Source organism: Stegostoma tigrinum, chromosome 33, assembly GCF_030684315.1.
Source record: "Stegostoma tigrinum isolate sSteTig4 chromosome 33, sSteTig4.hap1, whole genome shotgun sequence".
Classification (NCBI taxonomy): domain Eukaryota; kingdom Metazoa; phylum Chordata; class Chondrichthyes; order Orectolobiformes; family Stegostomatidae; genus Stegostoma; species Stegostoma tigrinum.
Genome location: NC_081386.1, coordinates 28,842,204 through 28,857,875, shown reverse-complemented (window position 1 = coordinate 28,857,875; position 15,672 = coordinate 28,842,204). Strand labels below are relative to the sequence as shown.

General features: G+C 38.5%; 1 protein-coding gene across 8 annotated transcripts in view; it reads left to right on the top strand.

Moving 5' to 3' along the window:
- Window positions 1–15,672, top strand: part of glceb (glucuronic acid epimerase b) — a 100,100-nt gene that overhangs the window by 47,344 nt on the left and 37,084 nt on the right. For 3 of the 8 annotated variants that reach the window (XM_059639330.1, XM_059639327.1, XM_059639329.1), the window contains one exon: window positions 2,507–2,660. The exons of 4 other annotated variants lie outside the window; for them this stretch is intronic. In XM_059639330.1, the coding sequence (XP_059495313.1) occupies window positions 2,596–2,660 (65 nt within the window). In that variant the 5' untranslated portion in view covers window positions 2,507–2,595. Of the gene's footprint in view, window positions 1–639; window positions 806–2,506; window positions 2,661–15,672 lie in introns of those variants that run through there. One more of the 8 variants, XM_048562644.2, reaches the window with a different exon arrangement.

The following is a 15,672-nucleotide window of genomic DNA, read 5'->3' as shown; positions in this document are numbered from 1 at the left end:
TAGTTTCATGAAAGATGTTACTGAATTTTTTCTTAATGCGTAATGTTACTAAGGCCATATATAAGGAGTAGAATGAGATGAGAAGATTTAGAAAAGTTATTACCCAGTAAGAAAATCAGATAGATGGGTAACTGTCAGGAAAGCAAGAAGGTAGTTCAAAAGTTTCCAGTGCCTGTTCCTCTAGCAAATAAATATTTTGAACAGTTGATGGGGATAGTCTGTCCAAGGAAAATGGATGGGCCAGTCAGTTATTGGACACTTGGAATGATTCTTATGTCAGGCAGCATTTGACAAGATCCAATGGAATTATTGTTATAGGGCACTCTCCTGTCAGGGGCATATATAGATGATTCTGTAGCAGTGAGTATAAATTTAGGATGGTTTGCTGCTTTCCTGGTGCTAGGATTAAGGATGTTTCTAAATATTTTCAAGCATATAGGTAAAGGTGAGATTGAGAAGCCAGAAATTATTATACACATTGATAGAAATGACATTTTTAGGAAAAGGATTATAACAGTACTGAGTGAATTTAAGAGGTTAGGTAAAAGATTAAAAAATAAAACCTTTTAGAAGTAGTAATTTCTGGATTACTCCCAATGCAAAACTCTAACGTTTTTGTTCCTTGTTTTAAGGAGATAAATCAATGGCTAAAGAGCTGGTGTATTATTCAGCAATTCAGGTTTTATTTTGGGATAGAAGAGACCTATTCAAAAAGGATGGGCCTGACCTAAAGTGGAAAAGGACCAATGTCTTAGCAGGGAGATTTGCTCATTCTGTTAAGAGAAACTTTACACAGATAGAAGAGGTGAGTGGAGGGATTCTAGGTAACAGTGTAAACTAAAGAATTGATGGGCTCGGTTCTGAATGTGAGGAGAGGATGTCAGTTAAAAAAGAAAGACAAGTAGTAACTCTGAAGAACTAAATTGCACTTATTTCAATGCAAGGGGCCTTACAGGTAAGGCTGGTGAACTCATGGCATGTTTAAGGACATGGGACTGGGATGTCATTAGCTTTTACAGAACCTTGGCTGAGAGATGGACAGGACTGACCGCTCAATGTTTCTAGTTTTAGATGCTGTAAGAAGGATAAAAAAGGAGGCAAGAATGGAGGTGGGATGGCATTTTTGATTAAGCAGTACATTACTGCTGTAACGAGGGAAGATATTTCTGAAAAATCATTCAGTGATAATATATTGGTAGAAATTACAGCACGGTGGCTCAGTGGTTAGCACTGCAGCCTCACAGTGCCAGAGACCCAGGTTCGATTCCAGCCTCGGGTAACTGTCTGTGTGGAGTATGCACATCCTCCCCGTGTCTGTGTGGGTTTCCTCTGGGTGCTCCGGTTTCCTCCCACAGTCCAAAGATGTGCAGGCTAGGTGGATTGGCCGTGCTAAATTTCCCATAGTGTTTAGGGGTGTGTGGGTTATAGGGGGATGGGTCTGGGTGGGATACTCTAAGGGGCATTGTGGACTTGTTGGGCCGAAGGGCCTGTTTCCACACTGTAGGTAACCTAATCTAATCTAATCTAATCACTTTGATGGAATTGTACAATAGGACCCCGAATAGTAAGAGAAATTGAGGAAAAAAATATGTAAGGAGATCTCAGATATGTGTAAGCATAATTTGGTTGTAATAATGGGGGATTTTAATTTTCCAAACATTATCTGGGACTACCATAATGTTAAAGGTTTGGATGGTGAAGAATTTGTCAAATGTGCTCAAGAAAATTTTCTTTATCAATATATGGATGCTCCGACTGGAAAAGGAGCAAAACTAGACCTTTTTGGGCAATAAGGCAGGGCAGGGAACTGAAGTAAAAGCGGGGAAACACTTTGGGTCTAGCGATCATAATTCTATCAGTTTCAAAATGGTTATGGAAAAAAATAAACCTTCTGTAAAAGTTAAAGTTTTTAATTGGAGTAAGGTTAATTTTAATGGTATGAGTCAAGAACTTTCAAAAGTTGATTGGAGTAGACTGTTCACAGGTAAAAGGACATCTGACAAGTCGGGGGTGGGGTGGGCGGTGGGGAGTTTGGTGTTGAAGAGTGTGATTACAAGTTCAGAGGCATTTTGTTCCTGTTAGAGTGAAGGGTAAGACTGGTAAGATTAAGGAACAATGGATGAGTAAAGATATTGAGGTTCTAGTCAAGAATAAAGAATTTTGTTTTTAGATATAGACAATTTGGTTCAATTGAATCTCTTAATCAATATAAAGAGTGTAGGGGCATTTTTGAGAGAAAAATCAGGAAGGCAAAGAGGGGTTATGAGATCGCAGTGGCAGATACGATTAAGGATAATCCAGAGAGATTCTACCAGTACATTAAGAGCAAGAGTGTAAGGCCTCTTAAAGATCAAGGAGTTTGTCTTTGTCTTTGTCTTTTGTCTTTGTCTTGAACTCCTGGAGACGGGAGAGATACTAAGTGAATATTGCATGTCAGTTTTTACTGCAGAGAATGAAGTGGAGTCTAGAAAATGCAGAGAAATAAACTTTTTCGTGTTTTAAACAGTTTACATTACAGAAGAGGAAGTTCTGGAGGTCGTAGAATATAAAGGTGGATAAATCTCTGGGACCTGATCAAATGTATCCCAGAATGTTATGGCAAGTAAGGGAGGAAATTACGAGGTCCCTTGCAGAAATATTTTCATCATCTATAACTACAGGTGAGGTGCCTGATGACTGGAGGGTGGCTGATGATGTATCTTTGTTTAAGAAAGGTTGTAGGAGACACCAGAGAGCCATAACTCTGTGAGCCTGACTTCACTTATGGGTAAATTGTCAGAGGTGATTATAAAGGATAGGATTTACGGAGAATTAGAGAGGCAAAAATTGATTAGGGATAGTCTGCATGGTTTTATGCAAGAAAAAATAGTGTCTCTCAAACTTGATTTGAGTTTTTTTGAGGAAGTTACCAAAAATGTTAATGGAAGAGCACTAGACAATGTTTATTTTGATTTTCGTAAACCCTTTGACAAGATTCCTCATGGTAGCCTGATTAGTAAAGTTAGGTCATATGGGATTTGGGGTGAGCTTGTCAACTGGATACATAATTTGGCTTTACAGCAGAGAGTAATGGTGGAGAGTTGCTTTTCGAACTGGAGGCCTGTGACCAGCGGTGTTTCACAGGGATTGGTACTGGGTCCTCTTTTGTTTGTCATTTATATAAATGATTTGGATGAGAATATGGAAGTCATGGTTAGTAAGTTTGCCGATGATGCTAAAATTAACGGCATTGTAGACAGTGAAGAAGGTTTTCTAAGATTGCAAAGGAATCCCGATCAAGTGGGTCAATGGGCTGAAAAATGGCAGATTTGAGTTCGATCCGGATAAATGTGAATTGTTGCAATTTGGTACAACAAACAAGGGCTGGGCTTATACAATTAACGGTAGGGCCTTGGGAAGTGTTGTTGAGCAGAGGGACCTAGGGGTGCAGGTACATAATTCTTTGGAGTTTGCATCACATGTAGACAGGATGGTTAAAAAGGCATTTGGCACTCTTGCCTTCATTGCTCAGTCCTTTTGAAGGTAGGAGTTGGAATGTTATGTTGAGGTTGTACAGGACATTGGTGAGGCCTCTTCTGGAGTACTATATCCAGTTCTGGTCGCCCAGTTATAGGAAAGATACTATCAAGCTGGAGAGGGTTCAGAAGAGATTTCAGGATATGCTGGGCATGGAAGGTTTGAGTTATATAGAAAGGCCGGATAGGCTTTTTTTTTTAAACTGGAGAGAATAAGTTTGAGGGATGACCTGATCGAAGTTTATAAAATAATGAGCTGTGTAGATAGAGTTGATGGTAGTTGTCTTCTCCCTAAAGTAGGGAGTTTAAAGACTATGGGACACATTTTTAAGATGAGAGGAGCAAGATTTAAAGAATAAGGGGCAAATTTTTTACAATGAGTAGTTCGCGTGTGGAATGAACTTCCTGTGGTGGGTGGTTTGATGTGGGTACAGTTTAGTGTTTAAAAGACCTTTTGGATGGGTATTTGAGTAGATAAGGTTTGGAGGGTTACGGGTCAGGAGCAGGCAGGTGGGACTAGTTTAGTTTAGGATTATGCTTGGCATGGACTGTTTGGACCGAAGGCTCTATTTCCATGCTCTATAACCCGATAACTCATTGAATCCCCTCTAAACCTCCTGCCGCTTACCTCAAATCTACACCCCTGGTAATTGGTCATCTGATAAAGGGAAATGTTATTTATTTCTGGTAACCCTATCTATGTGTCTCAATTCTGTACACCTGTAAGGTGCCAAATGGGAAGTATCTAAACGCTTTCATAGTCAGCATCTATGAATCTTTTGAATTACAAGACAACAGCAGAGAAGATCGAAATTGCTAGAGAAACTTTGCAGCATCTGGGGGAAGAAAGCAGAGGTAATATTTTGAGTCCAGTGATGACAAGTTCTGAAGAATCAGAGTCACTGGACTCAGAGTTGTCTCTGCTTTCTTCCCCCAGATCTGACAGATTTGAGCTTCTCCAGCAATTTCTGCTTTTGTTTCAGATCTCCAATATCCTCAGTTCTTTGTTTTATTCTGGCAGAGAAAATCAACCTGTTTCTATGAAATAAATAAAAGCATTTTATCGAGGCTGTGTTTCAACAAGCTTCCACAATAACAATCAGTCAACTGCATGGCACTGGTTGAAAAAATATTATTGCACACTTGCCAGCAGCTGCCACAGTTTGAAGTTATTATTTGTGCCATTAGCAAATATTTTTAATAACAGTACACATCTGGTGATTAGTTAGATTTATTGGACTATATCTCAAATGGACTTGTAATTATGACAGCAATTTTTATAGTGGCTGTTCTCTGTTTTGAGTGACGTGCCAAGTAACTAGCTGAGGGAAACTGACTCAATCCCATGAAATTTGTTCTCTGTTAGAACTCTTAATTGTCAGGAAAAACCATATGATGGCAGGCCACTGCATTTTATTTCAGCATTTTGAGTATTTGTAATGTTTTTATTTTTGAGACAGGAAATATATATTTGCTTTATTACCCAATTTAACAAGTCACAAAAGCATGAGTATGTATGTAAATTATATGTGTAAAAAGAAAAGTTGGGTGGCAAGCATCTTGGTTCATCTAACAAAATATGAAATTATAATTCAGTGTGTAATGCTTCCACATCATAAGTCCATGGTTTGTTTTTGTTCATAATATGTAGTAAAGCCCCTAAGTGTTATAAAATACGCAAAGAAAAATAATTAAATAGCTTCATGATCGACTCAAGTACAGTAGAATATGTACTAGGGTTGTAGAGTCATGCAACATGGAAACAGACCCTTCGGTCCAAATGGTCCATGCCAACCATGTTCCTAAACAATACTAATTTCACTTGCCGGCATTTGGCCCATATTTCTCCAAACTCTGATAGTTCACGTACTTATCCAAATTTCTTTTAAACATTTTAACTGTACGTGCAACAACCACCTCCTCTGGCAGTTCATTCCACACATGAACCACTATCTGTGTGGGGGAAAAATGTTGCCCCTCATTGTCTTTCCTAAAACTTTCTCCTCTCACCTTAAGAATATGCCCCCGAGTTTTGAATCCCCCACCCTAAGAAAAGTCCCTTGTTATACGCCTTATCTATGCCCCTCATGATTTTATAAAACCCCAAGGTCACCCCTTCAACCTCCTACACTCCAGTGGGGGACAAAAAAAGTCCTAGTCTATCCAGTCTATTTTTATTTCTCAAAGCCTCCTTTCCCAGCAACATCCTGATAAATCTTTTCAGAACTCCCTCCAATTTAATAATATTATTCCTATAGCAGGATGGTCAGAACTGTAAACAGTACATTTTAAAAATAACCTGGGTTTTATTAACATGAATTGGTATAATGTGATTGCTGAATAGTGCATGCTGTTTGGATACGGCAAACTTACTGCTATACAGGTGTAATGATTTTCTAAAGCAGTTTTCCTATAACACAATTTTCATGGTGATGTTCTATATCGCAAGGACACACAAAAACTCAACTATTGCAATATAGGAGTGTATAGGATGTAGATGTGAGTTTGCTCGCTGAGCTGGAAGGTTAGTTTCCAGACGTTTCGTCACCATTCTAGGTAACATCTGTGAGCCTCCGATGAAGCGCTGGTGTTATGCCCTGCTTTCTATTTATCTGACCCTATTTATAAGACCCTATACAGACAACAAGCAAAACGAACGTCATCTACAAAATACCTTGCGAAAACTGTGACAAACACTACACTGGACAAACGGGCAGAAAACTAGCCACCAGCATACATGAACATCAACTAGCCACAAAACAGCATGACCCACTATCACTAGTATCCTTTACATACAGATGAGGAAGAACACAATTTTGATTGGGACAACACATCATCCTAGGACAAGCCAAACAGATACACGCTCGAGAATTCCTAGAGGCATGGCATTCCAACCGGAACTCCATCAACAAACACATTGGCTCCAAATCAATGTGTTTGTTGATGGAGTTCCGGTTGGAATGCCATGCCTCTAGGAATTCTCGTGCGTGTATCTGTTTGGCTTGCCCGAGGATGGATGTGTTGTCCCAAACAAAATTGTGTTCTTCCTCATCTGTATGTAAAGGATACTAGTGATAGTGGGTCATGCTGTTTTGTGGCTAGTTGATGTTCATGTATGCTGGTGGCTAGCTTTCTGCCCATTTGCCCAATGTAGTGTTTGTCACAGTTTTCGCAAGGTATTTTGTAGATGACGTTCGTTTTGCTTGTTGTCTGTATAGGGTCTTATAAATAGGGTCAGATAAATAGAAAGCAGGGCATAACACCAGCGCTTCATCGGAGGCGCACTGATGATGTTACCTAGAATGGTGACGAAACGTCTGAAAACTAACCTTCCAGCTCAGCGAGCAAACTCACATCCAGAAACTCAACCTGAGCTACAAATCTTCTCAAAACTCATGTATAGGATGGGCCAAAGGGCTAAACGTTAATGATGATATTCGACAGATACATGAGAAAATAGATTATATGAGATGGGCTGAAGAGATAAAATTGTTGATGATACTTGCCGAGCTACATGACCCTGAATGAGTCCTATGAGTGTTCCTTTTACAAGCCGAAGACAACAGCTTGTTTTCCCATCCTGTGTTTTCTGTACCAACCAGCAGTTTTGTCTTTCTGTATCTACTTTCCATGTGCTGGCTATCGATTACACTGTCTAAGAGAGAGTGTGTTTCATCCCAGGGGTGGGACTTTGCCTCAGCTTGGAATCATGAATGGTGTCAGGACCAAACCTGAACCTCCAGACCAGCCATCGGTTGAGAGGCCCCTGACAGGCAGGTGGATGTGAGACTTGTTGGGCTTTTTCCCGTTTCTCTTCCGTTTATTATTTATTTATTATTACTTAAACATTCATGTTTAAGCAAATTGCTCTTAGATGAGCCTTATCTTAATTATATTTACCCAAATCTGAAAAGAACTGCTTGGATGCAGTCTGTGATCCAAGACATTTTTGGCAACAAGGAACGGGATTCGCGAAAATGTGTAAGATAAGGGAAAAGCAACCTGTTGCTCCGGATAGATGCGGCAGACTCTGAATTCTGCGAGCTAACGTGCTAGCATAATTAGGACTCCTAATTGGAGGACAGTTATTACTGGAGAAAGAGATAAGTGTTCATACTTAAGCAATTGCTGTTGTCGAGCATTCTCTTAACTACATTTAACCAAATCTGAAAAGAGCTGCTTGGATATCCTGCAATCCATGACTAGGAGAAATACCTGTACTCCAGAAGGCACCTCATCAACATCTTGTACAATCTCAACATGACGTCCCAACTCCTCTACTCAAAGGTCTAAGCATTGAAGGCAAGCGTGCGAGATGCCTTCATGACCACCCTGTTAATCCGTGACACAAATTTCAAAGAATTATGTACCTGAACACCAAGATCTGTCTGGTCTACAACACTGCCCAGAGCTGTACCATTAACTGCATACGTCCTGCCCTTTGTGTTACCAAAATGCAATACCTCGCATTTATCCAAATTAAACTCCTACTGCCACTCCTTAGCCCATTGACTCAATTGATCAAGATCTCTTTTTAGCCTTAGGTAACCTCCTTCACTGTCCACTATACCACCAGTTTTGTTGTCATGTGTAAATGTAATAACCATGCCTCCTATATTCTCCTCCAAATCACTTCTATAAGTGATAAATAAAAATGGACCCAGTACCAAATACCTGTGGAACACTACTGGTCACAGGCCTCCAGTCTGAAAAACAACCTTCCACCATCACCCTCTGTCTCCTACAGTGAAGTTGTTTTTTTATCCAATTGGCAAACTCGCCCTGAATCCCATATGATCTAATGTGATCTAACTTGACTAATTAGTCTATTATGTGAAACCTTATCAAAGTCTTCACTAAAGTCCACCTGAACAACGCCTATCACTCAGCCCTCATCAATCTTTTTGGCTACTTCATTAAAAACTTCCTCAATTTTGTGAGACACTATTTCCTTCGTACAAAACCATAATGATTATCCCTGATCAGTTCTTGTTACTCCAAATACATTAATTTTAGACATTTAATTTTTTCTAATGAACAAAAATTTCAAAATAATTTGAGACCATGGCTTCATAACGAAATGAATGACTTCATTTATTGTCTAATTTAATGAAAATTATCCCAGACCTAAATAAAGCAATACTATAAGTACTTTGTTTTCTCCATGCTGACATATTTGGTCTGTTGACCTACTTGAATTGAAAAAGGCTGTTAGAATTAAAATCTTGAATGGTATATTGCAGTCATTAAAGATATTTGCCTAGTTAATTCTAACATTCTATTCCATCTATTTTGGTGAGTGCAAAGTGCACACTTTTTTTTTGATTGGAATTTTCCATTTTAGAAATGACAAACAAATGAGTTTGGTATCTGACTAAAACGTGATCCTAGTCACAATTTGGAGAATTCCTTTTTTAATATTGCTTTAGGTGCTGAAATTGTGGCTCCAAATTCTGGTCATTTAGTTTTAAAAAGAAACTTGCCTGCCGAATAAGAAGGAATAGACTGACTCCTTGCAAATTCTAGAAATGTTGGTTGTCCTCTGGTACCACCTTGAGTGCTAGTTTGTCAGTAATGGCAAAGAATGAAGCAAGCTAATTACATATAACGAACATCATGGCAAAACCACATTCCGTTCTTCTTAAAAATCCAACATGGATGAGTGCCAAAGAGTCTGGACTGTTCTTTAAATCTGATTTTCTTCTTTGCCGTAACCCAAGGATGTTTGAGATAGTTGTGCTGTCCTTACCAATCGTTAACCAGTTTAGTATGGAAATGAACTTGTATCTGGAATCATTCCTGCCCTGCATGGTTCAACTACTTGATGTTCCATTAGTGACGATTGTTAGATGGTACAGATTTACGAGTGCAGGGGTAGTAACAAAGTGAATGGAATATTTCCTATTGGGGCTTGCACATAACTGTTGGAAAATTAGTGTTTCATTGTCACATTAGTCAAGTGATTATTTTGAAGTGTAGTTGATGTTTGCCTTCCCCTATATAAGAGTAAGAAACTGGTAAGCATTTGGATGACATCTGTCGTTTAGCAGCTGTTGCCCGAGATTCTGTTTTACTTAAGCTGATTACAGATTGCAAATAAAAGAGGCTAATGGAGCTACGGCAGAGGTATATGGATATCCCATTGCATCATGTATCTTCGAGAATTTGAATGACACGTTTCTTTTCTTTAATTCTTAAATTACTTTGAAGGAAATTCATAGTCATGCCAGGTGATTTAAAGTTTATTTCAATACTGATATCGTACCTCCTAATATTATAGTATTTGTCCGTTTTAGGATTGTTACAGTATGATAAACGTAAGCCAGTGGGTCACAATATTGGAGCTTTGCTTTTCCACCTCTAGGGGAATTCGCTCTTTTGCTTTTGCGATCTGTTTTTAATTTTGCCAATTTCTGTAAGTTTAAAGCTAGACACTAGTATATCACAAACTTAGTGTGTTAAATACTGTAATGCACCCTTCCTTGACTTGTTGTTTCAAATATTATTTGTGCAATTTTCTGCTGTCATGGTAACATGTTCCTTTTGAATAGCTAAAGCTCTGATGGAGAGGGAGGCTTTATAAGCATTGTCAGAATGGGCAACTAATTTATGATGTCAGTGTTTATCAAAACAAAAGATTAAAATAAAATCTGGTGTCTGAACTTCTGTACTGTTATTTGTTTGAGATAAATTTAATTCCACCCTAACATACACTATGTTGGTTTTAAACTAGTTTCCAGTTTGCTCACTATTTCCTTGATGTTAATTGTGTTCTTGACTGAGTTCCTATTGTAGGTAAGTTACTTTATAAGTAATCTTACTCTGTCGTTCGGCAAAGATTTACCATTTACAAGCAGTCTATTTCTAATTGCTATAATAGTTGAAAACACTTGTGTGAAATGGATCTTCTACACACATTTGTTTCTTGACATTTTGTTTACAGTGGGGCTCAAGTTGACAGGCTAAAAGCCAGCAGTATTTTGACCCATCTCTGTTTTCCTGCTCAGCGCTTCTAAGAGAAACAGACGATAGACTATTAGAAGGTGTAACAGGAGCTGGTATTGTTGGAAAATAGTAAACTAGATTTTGAATGAGTTTTCAAAGGAAATTGCAATTGCTGTGGGGTACAAAGGCATAAGCAAGAAATAAGTGAACACAGTCAAGAGTTGAGTTACACTTTAAAGCCATAAAAGCAGAGTTAACCCAGTATAAATTGTGCATATATGAAAATACAATGAAGTCACAGAAATGTGACCGTTGCAGAACTACAGGCCCAAATATTGCTGGATAAATAACATCATGTTAATAATGTAAGCTATTATTGACATGTAAATTATTGATCAACTTCAGGGGACTGAAATGCATTGTGAATTACAAATTTCTAGAAGTTGATAGTTGACTTACAAAACACTGACTTTTGCTGCTCATAAATAACACCCTTCTCTTGTGCTGTTATTTTTAAGAGTACTACACCAATCAGTTAGCCTGCCTGATTGAAATTTAAACAAAACTTGGCATTTGTCCATTAGGCCTCATTTGACTGATGCATTCTCCATGCAAAATATCTACCAGAGTCTGCTAGTCAACCAATCAGCACTTCCTTGACCTACAGTATGAAGATGTTTCTCTCCTTCGTACTTGATATTCAGAAGGGCATTTGCAAGAATGCAATATGAAAAGCCTTGACAAAATGTGTAAATTTTCAGCAACATTTAATTTGATTTTAGGACCAACAGTTTTATTTTTTCATCCTTCAGCTTTGAATTGCAAAAACATAATTTATGTATGAAAACTTCAACAGCGATAATTTTGTTGCTTTTAAACTTTATTCCAAACATATGAATTAGAATCAGAAGTAGTCCATTCATCCCCCTCAAGCCTGCTCCAGCATTCAGCAACGTCATAGCTATCTGGTTGTGATTAAAATTTTACATTCATATCGACCCCATATAACTTTGGATTTGTTTGCTGAACAAAAATCTATCCACTTGGTCTTAAAAATATTTAGTGATTTCACCTCCACTGCCTTCTGAGGCATAGAGTTCCAAAATTGTATAACCCTCAAGGAAAATATGACTCCTCATCTCTGTCCTAAAAAGGCAATCCTAATTTTTAAACAGTGCTTCTAGTTTTGGACTCCCCACAAAAAGAAACACACACACACCTGCCAAAGTTTCCGTCATTGTTGCAAACTTCAGTGGAACAAACTTAGGGGTGATTACCTCCTGAAATTATTTCGCAGCCAATTACAGATCAATACCTTTTGGTTGCTCAAACTTGGTTGCTTGCAAGATCGGAAAAAGTTTGTTTTCATCCTATCATGTAGTGCAATTACTGAAAAACCCACTATCAAAACCAAAATTTCACTTGCATACAAAATAAAGTTACCTAAAGGAAAATTTGGAACAACTTTTTATAAAACTTTTGAAACCAAGAAAGAGCCACAGCAGGTCTTTATCATTTTGTTAATGTTCGATTTTGTACCATATGCTCACGTAGAAGGGCTTACCAAATAATTTCATCAATTTAAGATGTTTTTTCACACTTCGCTCGTTATATTCCATCTGTTTATGTTTTGCGATTGAGGCAATGGGAAAAAGGTCATTTTGGCGTTTATTAAAATTGCTTTCCATTAATGGAGATAAAAATGGTGGTGCTGGAGCTTTGTTAGTTGTATAATTAGGATCCCCAAGCTACCACTATATATACTAGAATTGCTGTTGGGCAGTGACAAAGAAGTGACAGTTAAATCTAAAGCAAAAGCAAACTGGTTTAGAGGGTGGACATATTGTATTTTATTTTCTCCCTTAAGGAGTTTAATCCTTGCCTAGCTATTTAGAGAAAGTTCATTCCATATTGGTCTTGCCATCTTTGTAAAATATTTGAGCTGCTTAGGATTTCACTTCCTGTATTTTCTCTTGTACACACCAAACAATTAAATATATAATTACCTTGCCAACAGCTTGTAGGAACATGAATTTTGTATTAACAAAATTTTGGCACAAAGGAAATAGGGTAAGAAAAGGCTTTCCTGGAATAGCAGAATACTGCAGATGCTGGAAAATCTGAAACAGATTGAACAACATCATTGGAGAGCAAAACAGCCAACAAAACAATTCCAGAGGGCAGAGGCGAGTATCATTACAACATTTGAAAGGCATCTGGATGGGTTAATAAATAGGAGGGGTTCAGAAGGATATGCACCAAATGTTGGCAAATGGGACTAGTCAGAAGAAGGGTCTAGACCCAAAACGTCAGCATTCCAGCTCCTCTGATGCTACTTGGCCTGCTGTGTTCATCCAGCTCTACACCTTGTTATCTCTAGTCAGATTGGGATGTCTGGTCAGTGCGGACAAGTTGGACTGAAGGGTCTGTTTCTGTGCTTTGTGACTCTATGATGAAAATTCCTTGTCCTGAAATGTTGCTTTCTGCATAGACGCCATCTGATCTGCTGACTGTTTCCAGCATTTTCTGTTTTTATTTTAGAAATAGCCTAGTCTGTATAGAACAGTTCCACATTGGGCAAGTACCTGTACCTAAAATATAAAAACAAAATACCAGAGAAACTAAGCATGCCGAGCAGCATCAGTGGAGACAAAAGCCAAGTTAACATTTCGAGTCTGATGTAACTGTGCTTTCGAACCAAATAAAAGTGTAAATGAGAAGGGTTTTATGACCCTTATAAAAAGTGAGGGGCAAGTGAAATTAAAGAGAGGGGCCAGGGCAAGTTTGGAGGGTGAAGCCAATTCAAGATCAGAGGTGTCATAGAACCAAAAGCATAGGGAATGGACATGACTGTAAAGAAGGGACTGCATTTGTCCAGCATAGTTGTTATCAAAAAAAATATCAAAAAAAACAGCTTATCTCTGACTGAAAGGAAAAAAAATGTACATTCAGGAATATATCAAAATGTTAAACTCAATAATGAGTCTAGAAGGCAATTTTCCTCATCAGAAAATGAAGTGCTGTTCTTCTACCTTATGTTGGGCTTCTCTGGAATCCTGCAGCAGGCCTAGAACACACATTAGTATGAGAACAAGAAGGTCTATTTAAATGAAAAGCAACTAGAAAGTTTGGCCATGCTTACATTTTGAGTGGAGGTGCTGCTCAAAGTGGTCTCCCAGTCTGTGTTTGGTTTCCCTGGGATAGAGGAGATTAAAGTGTGAGCAGCAAATAGAATAGAGTAGATTGAAAGAAGTACAAATAAATTATTCCCTTATCTGGACAGTTTGTTTGGGGACTTCTGCACTGAGGATTGAGAAGATATAAAGTAAAGTATTACACCTCCTGTGATTACGTGGCAAAGTGTTGGATGTTAGAATATTGTCACAGACAGAACTGTTCTTTTTGAATGCTGACTGGGGAGCGGTGGAGAAGATGTATTAGGTAGTGTCATTGTACTGGATTTGAAAAAAGTGGTGGAGAATGGTCCTTTGAATACAGAGGTTGTTGGGTTGAAAAGTGAGTACAAGGAGAGCTTTGTCATTGTTTCTGTGAGGGAAACGAAGGGATGATGACAGAAGTGTGAGCAAAGTATTGGGTCCGGTGGTGATGTGGGTATGTGGTAGCTTCCTTAATTTAAAGAAAAAGGAAAACATGGGTTAAGCAGTGTTGTGGAAGGTAGCATAAATAGAACAGATGCTAGAGAGGAACTGAGAGTGGAATGGAGTCCTTACAGGAAACAGGATAAAGGAAGTGTAGTTGAAAAAGTGACTGTGGGAATTAGTGGTCTTGTAATCACTGTTTGTAGACAGTGTGCTTCTGGAAATGGAGACTGACGAGTCAAAAAAAGGGAAGATTCAGAGATCAAGCTGACAGAAGGGTGGATGTTGGAAGCAAAATTAGTTATTTGCAGTTCCAGACTGGGAAGCAGTGCCAGTACAATCATTGTACTAGAAAGAGTTGAGGGAGGGGCCCTCATACCACATACCCACAAAAAATATGCCTAATTAGGGTCTATTTGAGTACTCAAACTTACTTTCTTTTAGTGGAAGTGAACACTGCTTTAAGGAGAAACTGTTCAATAAGAACTAGCTCAGTCAAGTTGAGTAGATTAGAAATGTGGAGAATGGGAGCTGTTTGAGCTTCCAGTCATGGAAGAAGCCAAGAGCCTTAGTTTGAGATAGTAGGAACTGCCAATGCTGGAGTCACAGATAACAGTGTGGAGCTGGAGGAGCACAGCAGGCCAAGTAGCATCAGAGGAGCAGGAAAGTTGACGTTTCGGATCAGGACCCTTCTTCAGAAGGGACACTTAGTTTTCCGTGGTGGGGTTGAAAGTGTAAAGGAATTGGGTGTCTGTCAGAAAAAAAGATGTAGACAGGACGAGGAAACTAGAAATTGTTAAAATGTTGTTGGCTCAGAAGAGTTTCAAATATAAGTTGAAAAGACTGGACTAAGGAGAAAATTATAGCCAAGAGAGGAAGAAATAAATTCAGTGGGATGGGAACAGGTTGGAAAAAATGGATCTGCACAATAGCTCTGAAGATTTGGTAAGAAGGTCGAAGTAGTAAGCTATTTAGATTTGGTGATGCATAGGGTGAAAAACTGTGGAAAAAAGATTTCCAAGCAAGTTGAAATCTGTGAAAGCGCTGAAAATAGTAGCTTGATGTACAGCAATAGGGCCATGGATGGAACTGTGGGAGGGTTTTGAGTGCAGAGAAGAGTCTGAGAATCGGCAGCCTGCCTCCACAAGGTAGGAGTTGGTACATCCTACGAGGACAACAACATCATCCCTGTCAGTAGATTTGAAATCAAAATCCGGATAGACTTCAAAGCAACACAGGTAACTTGAGTAAGAGAAGCAGAGAAATGAAGTCAACCAAAGAAATGCCAACATTTTTGCAAGTAGAATATTGCAGTGTGATCCTATTATACTTTGCCTTTACATTTTTGTATGAAAAAAATTATACGGATTACCTAAGGGCTTTAAATTGGTTCTGCAATGCTGTTTGCATTCAATATCTTAAGTACGTTTTAGCAAACACTAAAATAGATGTGTTTTATATATTTTTGTACTTGAGTGAAAGTTGATTGGGCAAGACATCTGTTCCCATTATAAACAGATTTGTGTATGAAATCTGTGGGGGCCTTTTTCCATTTGACTTTTTTATGGGGGTGGGAGGGTTGTTGTGGGAATTATTACTCAGTTTCTCCAAAA